The sequence below is a fragment of the Pelophylax lessonae genome (genome assembly GCF_965119305.1).
Source record: "Pelophylax lessonae genome assembly, chromosome: 3".
Taxonomy (NCBI): domain Eukaryota; kingdom Metazoa; phylum Chordata; class Amphibia; order Anura; family Ranidae; genus Pelophylax; species Pelophylax lessonae.
This window is the reverse complement of record NC_138770.1, coordinates 684,860,283-684,873,252: the sequence shown is the minus strand read 5'-3', so window position 1 is coordinate 684,873,252 and position 12,970 is coordinate 684,860,283. Positions and strand designations below refer to the sequence as shown.

General features: G+C 49.5%; 1 protein-coding gene across 1 annotated transcript; it reads right to left on the bottom strand.

Moving 5' to 3' along the window:
• Positions 1-3,770: 3,770 nt before the first annotated feature.
• On the bottom strand, positions 3,771-12,687 carry MRPL33 (mitochondrial ribosomal protein L33; the record flags this gene model as incomplete). Its single annotated transcript, XM_082251733.1, is given in 5 exon segments — positions 3,771-3,820; positions 10,456-10,562; positions 12,463-12,481; positions 12,628-12,669; positions 12,672-12,687. Coding segments are annotated over 5 exon segments (234 nt in total).
• Positions 12,688-12,970: the final 283 nt, after the last annotated feature.

Sequence of the window (12,970 nt, the reverse complement as noted above, 5' to 3'; positions counted from 1 at the left end):
CAACCTATAAAAATATGACCTCCAACTCCTGCCTGAATCACCTTCTCAGCCAAGGCTGGACCAACCTATAAAACTACGGCCTCCAACTCCTGCCTGCATCACCTTCTCAGCCAAGGCTGGACCAACCTATAAAACTATGGCCTCCAACTCCTGCCTGCATCAACCTTCTCAGCCAAGGCTGGACCAACCTATAAAACTACGGCCTCCAACTCCTGCCTGCATCACCTTCTCAGCCAAGGCTGGACCAACCCATAAAACTACGGCCTCCAACTCCTGCCTGCATCACCTTCTCAGCCAAGGCTTGACCAACCTATAAAACTATGGCCTCCAACTCCTGCCTGCATCTCCTTCTCAGCCAAGGCTGGACCAACCTATAAAACTACTACCTCCAACTCCTGCCTGCATTACCTTCTCAGCCAAGGCTTGACCAACCCATAAAACTACGGTCTCCATCTCCTGCCTGCATCACCTTCTCAGCCATGATGGAAGGACCACTAAGCACACATACTGAATGGAACCGATCCAATATCTCTGGGTTTGGCCACAAGCAGCTTTAGGCACCAACTTCTTCATGGATGCTTGCCCTACGGTGAGAAAAACCCCTCCTGTCCCCTAATACACCCCCCTCCATTTTATCTAGTCACTGTTACTAATCCTCCACAAAAATGGAGTGGGGGATTACTGGCCTCATATACAAAAGTTGATGTGATAGAACTTGTTTTCTTTGAGCTGATGCTTTATGCTGTTGTGGAAATTTTATTAATATACTGTATGTGTCCACAACTTTTGGGAAGTGTTTTTAGTTAAATTGCCATTATGTCTCCCGGTGCCGGTTTACAGGAAATCGCTATGTACAGGGAATATGGCTTTATCTGGCATTGAGGAAAGAGGAAAGACTTGTAGTTGTGGAAACCTTCCATTAAATGGAGACTGTATACCACTCGTCTGATCAACCGAACAGCAGGCGCGCTGAGCGGCGAGTGAACGCCGGTCCAGATCTATGGCAGTGCAATGCGAACTCCACTGAGCAAATGTATATCAGCCGGTCGGGGCCCCGGTATTCACTGGCGGAGATATGTTTGTGATGTGGAATTATCATTATCGTTTTGATAAGTATCTGCCCTTTTGCTGGAATAATGGCCGGTAGCTTTCTGTTATGCTTGATCCGCATGATTGAAATACTGCTGCTATTTCTTTTGCAGTTAAACTCTCATTTACATAGTTAGTCAGGTTGAAAAAAGACACAAGTCCATCTGGCTCAACCAATAAAAAATAAAAAACAGTAAAGAAAAGCCAACCATACAATCCTATACACACAGTTGATTTACTAGAACAGTAGCATATTCACTATCAAATATGTTTTTTTTTTTTTTAACTATATGATATAGGATTCACTCTAACAGGTTATGACGGGAGTGCATGCGCATGTATTAGCAGGGTAGCATTCATGAGAATCCACGCTAGTTCCATTGGATAGTGTTTGGCAGCCATTTTATCAATAGTGCATGGTTCCTTTTTCACAGAACAGCTGGAGACTCCTGTACACGGCTCAGTCGGTTCATTTACATACACTCCCTTTTCTATTGTACTTTTGAAAACATACATGTCTGTGATTGGTTGTGTTTACACTACCTCCCCCCTGTAAACCCCTTTCTGCCTGAGCATTAATAAATAAAGAGTCCTGTGCTGGCGAGGACATCGACCGCGACACAGCTTATTGTCTGTTTTCTCTCTTTGTCGCCGAGCACGCTAGGATTTCTTTATACAAAAGAGCTGTACATTGTACTTTTTCAGTAAGGGGGATTAATGCGGCTTGGCGCGTATTAATATCCACAAGTGCGCTTTTCAGCGCACCAAGCTAATTTCTATGCTCCAAACCCCATTAATTTCCACCACAGTATGGACATTCATCCATAGACCCAGTCTGTCCAGACAGTATCTCCTGACCATCCACAGGCAGCTTAACTCTTCAATAAAGCTTGCCAGACAGTTGAAATCTTGGCGGGTTTAGCAGGGACCTGCCTAGATTTGAGCCATGTATGGGCAGGATGATTGTACCCAAGGCGATCCATCAAGTTGACTTGGGTATAACCAGCATGTTGGATTTTTAGGATGAAATTCTTGCCAGCACCAATAGCAGTAATCACTGTGGTCTCCTGGCAGGGATGGCTGCCCCCGACACCATTTTTTTTTTCACTAGTAATGGCAGCGATCAGCGACTTAAAGTGGGACTACAACATTGTGATGGACAAATTGGACACCTGACATTTTTTTGGAGACCAATGACACTATTACAGTGATCAGTGCTAAAAAAAAAAAAGAAAAAAAAAAAAAAATAATGACACTGGCTGGGAAGAGGTTAACATCAGGGGCAATCAAAGGATTAAATGTGTTCCCTGTGAGTGCTTTCTAGCTGTATGGGGGATGGTCTGACTGTGGTTAGACAGAGATCGGTGTTCCTGTTTAGCAGGAACACAAGATCTCCCTCTTCCTCCCTGTTAGAACGGCGATCTGCCTTGTTTACATAGGCAGACTGCCGTTCCGTGTCTCTCGGGAACGATCGTGGGTGGCCAGCAGACATTGGGTCCACCGGACGCGCTGATTGACTCCCCCCTCAAGCTAATCAGCGCGCGATCATAGCTCCGGTGGCGTGCATTCACCCCCTTTAGCCCCTGACGAAATGACGTACAGATACGTGATTTTGTGCAGGGGAGCCAACTTGCCGCAGTAAAAGTACGTTAGGCAGTCAGCAAGTGGTTAAAGTATAACTAAAGGCAAAACTTTTTTTTTTTTTGCATTTCATGGAGTGGAGAGGGGTTAGAACTCCTGTCAGGTTTTATTGCCGTGTGTGTCCCCGGCAGACTCACCCCCTCTATTTGTCTTGTTTACCATTGAAAGTGAACGTAAAAGTAAAAGAATATCCTAAATTTTGGGTTGTCCCCAGAAAAGTACTAGAGGGATAATCTTCCAATTGTAACCCTAATTCTGGTGACCTGGGGGTCCCCATGGAATTCCCTTAATTTGCACCAATTTACTCTCACTTCCTGTTTAGTTATGGGACAGGAAGTGAAGGAAAATCTCTGCAATGGGACACACATGGCAAAAAATAAATAAATAAATAAAAAGAAAATCTGATGGGTTAGAACCCTCCCTTACTCTATCCAAAATTAAAAAAAAAAAAAAGTTTTCCTATAGTTCTGCTTTAACTCACAGAAGTTGAATCCAACACAATTGTGCAGAGGTAATGCAAGAGGCTGATAGCAAATCAAATTTTAATACTTACACTGCTTGTATTTATATTACACATTTCCTGATTTATCAGTGAGTAAAGTTCTGCAATAATTTGTATCTTTTATATCAGCGGAGAGTTCAGCTTCACCCCACTAACATTGTTCTGCTATTTATCTGCACACAGAGGTATAGAGAACATTGTCATGGTTGCTTCCAAACCCATCATGTGTCTACATGTAGACTATACACGGGGGAGGGATTTCTACAAACAATCAGAAAAATTCATTTTTATTAGTAAAAAAAAAAAAAAAAAATCAAGAATTGCAGCAGCCAACATAAATAAGGGGAGCACCTTGGGAGGAAAGTCCGATCTCCGCAGATCCGTTCATTGGAGGAGATCAGCTGATGGCGGCAGAGATAGGCTGGCCGTCTGCCCTCCCCATTGTTCTCTATAACAATCCGGGCTCTGCTGTCCGCTTCCTGGACAAGATACCAGCGTCATCCTTCACCTCCATCCTGGACAGCAACCATGTGACCCGTTATATGGATCGGATCTTCTTCTTCTCAAAGAACAGAACATGCTGCTTCACTGAAACAAAGACAAAAGAATTGTGAAAATTCTGTTTAATATAATTTAGTACAATCCTAAATACAATAAGTACAATGTGCAGTCCTAATTCACCCTGACACGGGTTCATAAACACCACACATCTCTGTACTGTGATAGTGATCAGCATCTTGGATGGGGATTGATCTGAGCGCCCCCATATATAACACAAATTTAGATAGATGAGAAAGAAGAGAAAGATAAGAGAGGAGAGAATAAAAAGAGAAAGGGAGGAGCAAAAGAAAGAAAAGAGAAAGGATAGAGATAAGAGAGAGGAGAGTGATGAGAGAATAAAAGTCGAGAGGAGAGGAGAGAGAGAGAGAAAGAAGAGAGGAGAGAAAGATAAGAAAGGAGAAAATAAATGAAGAGAGAGGAGAGAAAGAAAGAAGAGAGAAAGAAAGAAGAGAGAAAGAAAGAAGAGAGAAAGAAAAGAGGAGTGAAAGAAAAGAGGAGTGAAAGAAAGAAAAGAAGAGAGGAAAAGAAAGAGTGGAAGAGAAGAGAGGACGGGGGGGGGGGAGAGAAGAGAGGACAGGGGGGAGAAGAGAGGACAGGGGGGAGAAGAGAGGACAGGGGGGAGAAGAGAGGACAGGGAGAGAAGAGAGGACGGGGGGGGGGGGAGAAGAGAGGACGGGGGGGAGGGAGAGAAGAGAGGACGGGGGGGGGAGAGAAGAGAGGACGGGGGGGGGGGAGAAGAGAGGACGGGGGGGGGGGGAGAAGAGAGGACGGGGGGGGGGGGAGAGAAGAGAGGACGGGGGGGGGGGAGAGAAGAGAGGACGGGGGGGGGAGAGAAGAGAGGACGGGGGGGGGGAGAGAAGAGAGGACGGGGGGGTAGAGAGAAGAGAGGACGGGGGGGTAGAGAGAAGAGAGGACGGGGGGGGGGAGAGAAGAGAGGACGGGGGGGGGGAGAGAAGAGAGGACGGGGGGGGGAGAGAAGAGAGGACGGGGGGGGGGAGAGAAGAGAGGATGGGGGGGGGGGGGGGGAGAAGAGAGGACGGGGGGGGAGAGAAGAGAGGACGGGGGGGGGGAGAGAAGAGAGGACGGGGGGGGGAGAGAAGAGAGGACGGGGGGGGGAGAGAAGAGAGGACGGGGGGGGGAGAGAAGAGAGGATGGGGGGGGGGGAGAGAAGAGAGGACGGGGGGAGGGGAGAAGAGAGGACGGGGGGGGGGGAGAAGAGAGGACGGGGGGGGGGAGAAGAGAGGACGGGGGGGGGGGGAGAGAGAAGAGAGGACGGGGGGGGGGGAGAGAAGAGAGGACGGGGGGAGAGAAGAGAGGACGGGGGGAGAGAAGAGAGGACGGGGGGAAAGAAGAGAGGACGGGGGGAAAGAAGAGAGGACGGAGGGGAGAGAAGAGAGGACGGGGGGGAGAGAAGAGAGGACGGAGGGGAGAGAAGAGAGGACGGAGGGGAGAGAAGAGAGGACGGAGGGGAGAGAAGAGAGGACGGAGGGGAGAGAAGAGAGGACGGAGGGGAGAGAAGAGAGGACGGGGGGGAGAGAAGAGAGGACGGGGGGGAGAGAAGAGAGGACGGGGGGGAGAGAAGAGAGGACGGGGGGGAGAGAAGAGAGGACGGGGGGGAGAGAAGAGAGGACGGAGGGGAGAGAAGAGAGGACGGAGGGGAGAGAAGAGAGGACGGGGGGGAGAGAAGAGAGGACGGAGGGGAGAGAAGAGAGGACGGAGGGGAGAGAAGAGAGGACGGAGGGGAGAGAAGAGAGGACGGAGGGGAGAGAAGAGAGGACGGAGGGGAGAGAAGAGAGGACGGAGGGGAGAGAAGAGAGGACGGAGGGGAGAGAAGAGAGGACGGAGGGGAGAGAAGAGAGGACGGAGGGGAAAGAAGAGAGGACGGAGGGGAAAGAAGAGAGGACGGAGGGGAAAGAAGAGAGGACGGGGGGGAGAGAAGAGAGGACGGAGGGGAGAGAAGAGAGGACGGGGGGGAGAGAAGAGAGAACGGAGGGGAGAGAAGAGAGGACGGGGGGGAGAGAAGAGAGGACGGAGGGGAGAGAAGAGAGGACGGGGGGGAGAGAAGAGAGGACGGGGGGGAGAGAAGAGAGAACGGGGGGGAGAGAAGAGAGAACGGAGGGGAGAGAAGAGAGGACGGGGGGGAGAGAAGAGAGGACGGAGGGGAGAGAAGAGAGGACGGGGGGGAGAGAAGAGAGGACGGAGGGGAGAGAAGAGAGGACGGAGGGGAGAGAAGAGAGGACGGAGGGGAGAGAAGAGAGGACGGGGGGGAAAGAAGAGAGGACGGGGGGGAAAGAAGAGAGGATGGGGGGGAAAGAAGAGAGGACGGGGGGGAGAGAAGAGAGGACGGAGGGGAGAGAAGAGAGGACGGGTGGAGAGAAGAGAGGACGGGGGGGAGAGAAGAGAGGACGGAGGGGAGAGAAGAGAGGACGGAGGGGAGAGAAGAGAGGACGGAGGGGAGAGAAGAGAGGACGGGGGGGAGAGAAGAGAGAACGGAGGGGAGAGAAGAGAGGACGGAGGGGAGAGAAGAGAGGACGGGGGGGAGAGAAGAGAGGACGGGGGGGAGAGAAGAGAGAACGGAGGGGAGAGAAGAGAGGACGGAGGGGAGAGAAGAGAGGACGGAGGGGAGAGAAGAGAGGACGGAGGGGAGAGAAGAGAGGACGGGGGGGAGAGAAGAGAGGACGGAGGGGAGAGAAGAGAGGACGGAGGGGAGAGAAGAGAGGACGGAGGGGAGAGAAGAGAGGACGGAGGGGAGAGAAGAGAGGACGGGGGGGAGAGAAGAGAGGACAGGGTTGCAGGGCTCAAAAGAAATATATTGCAGCAAAACTCCATAGACTGTTCCACAAAAAACGAGTTAAAATTTGTTATCATCCCTTCAAACAATACTAGCTACATCTTACCCAACACACAGGTATATTCATACTGTAAACTTGTGATGTGTAAACTTGACCTTCATTTCCTAATAACTTTGATCTGCAGAGTGCAGAGTGATCACAACTGATGATTGTGTATTAACATCTATGAGCCCTCCCCTTCCTCTTATAGTGGGGGAAGGGAAGGACTCACAGATATAAACACACACTGTTTGCATCATGCGATTACTGTGATTGGTCCCTCTATGACTAATTACAGAAATCCCAAGGCACAGAGCCATTGGTATCAGCTCTGTACACAGGGAGGGGGAATTTACTAAAACTTGAGCAGACAGAACCTGGAGCAGCTCTGCATTGTAACCAATCAGCTTCCAGCTTTCATTTGCGTTTTCTATAAATTTCCATTGAAACGTTATAAAGAATGCAGCTTGTGACTGCGGTCAGATATACAGATAAAAGCATAAGATCGATGAATTGCAAGTCAAAAGCAAATGAACAGAAAAGTCATAGCAAATGAACATTTAGTATGTCCAAAAAAGTACATTAACCGTTTGCCTACCGGACACTTTCACCCCCTCCTGCCCTGACCAATTCTCAGCTTTCACCACTGTCACACTTTGAATGACAATTGCACAGTCATGCAACACTGCACCCAAATTATATTTTTATAATTTTTATGAGACAGATGGAGCTTTCTTTAGATGGTGAATAATCACCGCTGGGCTTTTTGTTTTTTGCTAAACAAAAAAAAATTTGAAAAAAATAAAAAGTTTCTCATAGTTTCAGTTATAAAATTTTGTAAATAAGTAATTTTTCTCTTTCACTGATGTGTTCTGAGGCTGCACAGATAGGCAGCCCTGGTGGGCACTGTTGGGGCTATACTGACCATCAGGACACTGATGGGGCAGCACTGACAGGCAGCACCGGTGGGCACTTTTGGGGCTGCACTGATCATCAGGACACTGATATGATCAGCGCCCTGGTTGTCATTGTAGATGTCCCCTGTGTGGATTTGCCGGTTTTCGGCTCTTCTCTCCTCACACGCTGTCAGCTTGAGGAGAGGAATGCAGATAACTGGAAAAATTTGATTTTTGGCTTACCATAAAATCCACTTCTCTGATGTTCATTGACGGACACAGCTCCTGTCATTCCTGACCATTGGGTTATACTGCCCCCTACAGGAGTAGGACACTAGGCAGAAAAAAATTCTGGCTATACCCATGGGCGATCTCAGGGGGTATACTCCCTCTCCCTGCTATAGGTACTCAGTTTTGTTACAAGTAGTGTCAGGAGAATTATAACTCCACAGAGGGGCGGGAGCTGTGTCCACCAATGAACATCAGAGAAGTGGATTTTACCGTAAGTCAAAAATCCCATTTTCTCATTGTTCATTGTAGGACACAGCTCCTGTCATTCTTAACTGTTGGGATGTCCAAAAGCAGTGTCAAACATGAGGGGTGGGAAAACATCAAAAAATTCCCAAGGCTAAACATTAGCCAACCAGGCGACAGGAGCTCAACCAAAACAACTGGAGCCGCCCTGAAAAAAAAATACACCCTTCACCCCTTGAGAGGATCAGGTCCTCTCAACAACAGCCTGCAAAACCTTGCGGCCAAAGGAAGCATCCGCAGATGCCAACACATCCACTTTATAGAACTTTGTGAAAGTGTGCGCCGACAACCAGGTGGCCGCCTTGCAAACCTGCGTCACTGACGCCTGATGACGGAAGGCCCAGAGGCACTGAGCACCCGAGTAGAGTGAGCCGACAGGGAAAGGAGGAACCTGAGCCTTGATGGAATAGGCCTGAATAACCATCTGTCCGATTCATCTGGAAATGGTCGCAGAAGAAGCAGACGACCCTTTGCAAGGTCCATCCGTGAGCACAGAGAGTCTGACTTCCTGAAAGACTCCGTAGCTGCCAGGTACACCCTAATTGCCGGGACCACATCCAAGGTATGCAAGGCAATTTCCTTCGGATGTTTAGGCCTGGGACACAGGGGAGGCAATGCAATGTCTTCATTCAAATAAAAATCGGAGACCACCTTAGGAAGGAATGACGGACAGGGACAAAGAACCACCTTATCCTTGTGAATCATTATATAAGGTGAGCGACAAGATAACACCGCCAGTTCTGACACCCTACATGCAGAAGTGATAGGCACCAAAAAGGCCACCTTCTGGGACAGTGTAAGCAGGGGAATTTTCAAAGGGAGGCTTCTGTAGAACACCAAATTAAGACCCCAAGGCAGCAACGGAGTCCACACTGGAGGAATAAGCAGAATCCAAACAGGGAAGACCGCTCTAGGTGAGGCTGGAGTCAGGTGCCGGTCGGATCCGTAATCCAGGATAGCTTCATACAACAAAAGGAATGACCGCACTTCCGATGAGTTTCAAAAAGGAGTGTCTTTATTCCACATCAATCGGCAAATACAGATACACACTGTGAGTGCAGGACAATCGGTGGACGCGTTTCACGACTGGATGTGTCGCTTATTCATCACTGAATAAGCGACACATCCAGTCGTGAAACGCGTCCACCGATTGTCCTGCACTCACAGTGTGTATCTGTATTTGCCGATTGATGTGGAATAAAGACACTCCTTTTTGAAACTCCACACTGGAGGAACCAAATGTCGGGCACCCTGAAGAAAGTTACGCACCGGGGAGTGTGTGGCCAAAGGTCGTTGGAAAAAGACCGCCAATGTCGAGACCTGGTCCTTGATGGTACTCAAGGCCAAATTCTGTTCAACCCCCCGTTGAAGGAAGGTTAAAGCGGAGCTCCAGCCTTAACACACACTCACCTGTCCCACGGTCCAGCGATGCGCCGTCTTCTCCCTCTCTGCTCTGCGGCGCCGTCATCACTGGTGTGGGCACCCGGCTGTGACAGTTTGCGGCTTCACAGCCGGGTATGCACTGCGCATGCGCAAGTTGCGCTACGCGTCGTGATTGGCCGGCAATCTTCTGGGACCTCTGACATGTCCCAGAAGATTGCAGGGAGGGAGGGGGGAGAGGAGAACTTCCGATCAGGGTGCCGCGGCGCTCTGAGCGGAAGTGGGAGCGGGTACCTTTCAAAACTAGGTACCCGCTCCCCCCCCAAAAAAATGACATGCCAAATGTGGCACGTCAGGGAGTTAGAACTACCTAAAGCGGAAGTTCCACTTTTGGGTGGGACTCCGCTTTAAGATCCAAGCCACCGAGAAGGAACGAGGAAGAACCCCGAGAGACTCACACCACACAATGTACATCTTCCACGTAAAATGGTAGATTTTCCTAGACATGACTACAGTAATCAGTGCTAAAAATATGCACTGTCACTGTACTAATGACACTGGCAGGGAAGGTGTTAACACCAGGGGCAATCAAAGGGTTAAATGTGTCCCTAGGGGGTGCTTTGTAACTGTGTGGGGGATGGGCTTGCTGCATGAATACAGAGACATGTGTTCCTAAATAAGAGGATCCCTGTGTTCATAAGTGACAGAACAGCGGTCTGCTGTGTTTACAATGGCAGACTGTCGTTCTGTCTCCATGGGGAGCGATCGCGGGTGCCCAGCCACTGGACCTGCTGCTTAGCTTCCCCTGAGGGGAATGGGAGCGTGTACACGCCCCTGTTAGTGGTCCCGCAAAGCAACATACAGGTACGTCGTTTCGGGGGACAGAGCCGACCTGCCGCTGAAAAACTACGGCAGCTGGTCGGCAAGTGGTTAAAAAAAAACAATTTGCCTTCTAGGTTGGATGGACCGGCTCTTGAAGTATATGGGGAGGGGAAGGGATATCTCCGGTGTGAACTCTTACCTAAGGGGTCGTACTTTCTGAGGATGAGCTTGTCCTTCAGTCTGTTCCTCCTGGTGTTGAAGCTGTAGCCGGTCCCCGCCGCACTCAACATCTGAACCAGGAGAACCCTGACACCAAAACAAAGATGGAGGAGGATGAAGGCGGCTACAAAGTGTACCTGTCACTTCTTACCTATCATGGGCAGCTCTTTCCCCAAGTTGTCAATTTCCCTCCCCCCTCTTTTTGCATGTAATCACCCTCCCTCCCCTCTCTACCTATGTTGTCAGCCTCCCTCCTCTCTCTACGTATATGTTGTCACCTCCCCCCACCCCTTTCTATTTGTCCCTGTTGTCACCTTCCTTTCCCTCTTCCCCCAGGTTGTCACTCTCTCTTTTTCTGTTGTCACCCAGGTATAAATATAGAAGTGACAACTCACCCATATGTTTTAAAGCTTACACGGTGTGCCTTTCCCTTTAATCATACATGTTGATCTACCCCCAATTTCTTATTAGCCACACCCACATATAACCAACCACTCCCCTATTTTCTGCAACACTCCACAATCTGTCCCTCCCCCCTCATTCGGTTTCCTCTTAAAAGGATAAGTTCACCTTTAAGGAAACAATAATAGAGGAACAGATGTTTGCAAGAAAAAATGTGCATTTCAATGTTTTTCCCTGCAGAGCATTGCACCTGTGACACAGGACACTGCTTTGGGAGAGCACAGGACACTGTTATGGGGGGAGGGCAGAGGGCACTACAATGGGAGGATTATGTGAAGGAGGGCAGGACACTGGTATGTGGAAGAAGAAGACCCTACTGTATAGGGGGTGAAGATGTGAAGGGGAGCAGAGGACACTGCAGTGGGGAGGGGGTGGTGTCCTCTGCTCCCCTTCACATCTTCACCCCCGCCCCCCCCCACCCCACTATACAGTAGGGTCTTCTTCCTCCGCATACCAGTGTCCTACCCTCCTTCACATAATCCTCCCATTATAGTGTCCTCTGCTCCCCCCCCCCCTTTCATAGCAGTGTCTTCTGCCCCCTTTACATTCCCTTCTCCCCCTTCCTACTGTAATGTAAAGGGTGCAGAAGATACTGTCATGAGAGGAGGGATCAGGGGACTTTACAGTGGGATAGTTATGTGAAGGGGGGACAAAGGTAATTGGTGCGCGGAGGAAGAAGACACTAGTGTATGGGGGGGGGGTGGAGATGTGAAGGGGGCACAGGACACTGTTATAGGAGGGGGGGGGGGCAGAGGACACTATAGAAGAAGTGGGGGGGGGGTAAAGGGGGCAGAAGTCACTGCTATAAAATGGGGGGAGCAGAGGACATTACAATGGGAGAAGTAGGTGAAGGGGGCAGGACACTGGTATGCAGAGGAAGATGACACTACTGTATGAGGGGGTGAAGGGGAGCAGAGGACACTACTATACGGTGGGGGGGGGGGGGTCACAGGACAGATCTAGAGGTTCCCCCTCCCCCCATGCTTTAAAGGGTTCATTAATCTTTCCCTAAATCCCGTCTCTGCAGATCAGGGGTGATTGTAGATAAAAACAAAGAGTGCGGCTCTGACTATAGATAAATAATGCCACCTTTGTACCCCCTGAGGCCTGGCAGAAATACTCCCAGGACGTTGCTAGGAGTGAACTCTCAAACTCAGCATGAGGGGAGAGAAAGCCCATTGTGAGGGGGGTACAAATCAGAGTAAGAGGTCGCTCCTGTGAGGGGGGTGGTGGGCGGTAATAGCTGGGATTTTCCCCCTAGCAACGTCCTGGGAGGTTTTGGGCCAGGCTACATAAATGGCGGGCACTCCACCCCCATAGGAAGGGCATTGTCCAGCATTAGTCAGAGCTCCTCCGCTTGTTCTTACCTACAGGCGCCCCTCACCTGTATAGGCAGCCTTCCTTCCTGTAAAGGTGAACTGATCCTTTAAAGCGACAACCCGATCTGTCCATGTATGGAGACCTCATACAATCCGGAACTTTCCATAGATCGATTGATCGATCGGACGCCCACCGCTCCACTTACTTGGATTTACTCTTCGCATCTGATAGGGGGAGAAGAGAGAACATTATGTTACCATGGTGACACACTGATAGGATATATAATGCAATAGAAGAAGATGGGGTATAAAAGGACAGAATATAAGATAGGATAGTAGAAGATATATTGGGGGGGGAGGGTCACACTCACAGCTCACACAGGTCAGGAACATCTTCACAGCTCTCTCTGCAGCCCAAGGACAGCAGACATGCAAACACAATTACTTCCGGGTTTCCCACATGTTTATTTCCGGGTTCTGTCATTCCCTTTGCTAAACATGTCCTTCACACAGGAGCCATTTTTCTGTAGCCTGATGCAATCAGTTTACACTATAGCGGTCTCCGGAAACATGGCCGCCGCCGTCAGTTCTTTCACAGAGAATAAGAGACGGAGAATAAAAGTCAGAGACATCGTCCTCTATGGACAGACTAGAAAAATACATGTCTAAAGATTAATAGGCTAATAATTATTATTAATGAAGTGAAAAAAAGAC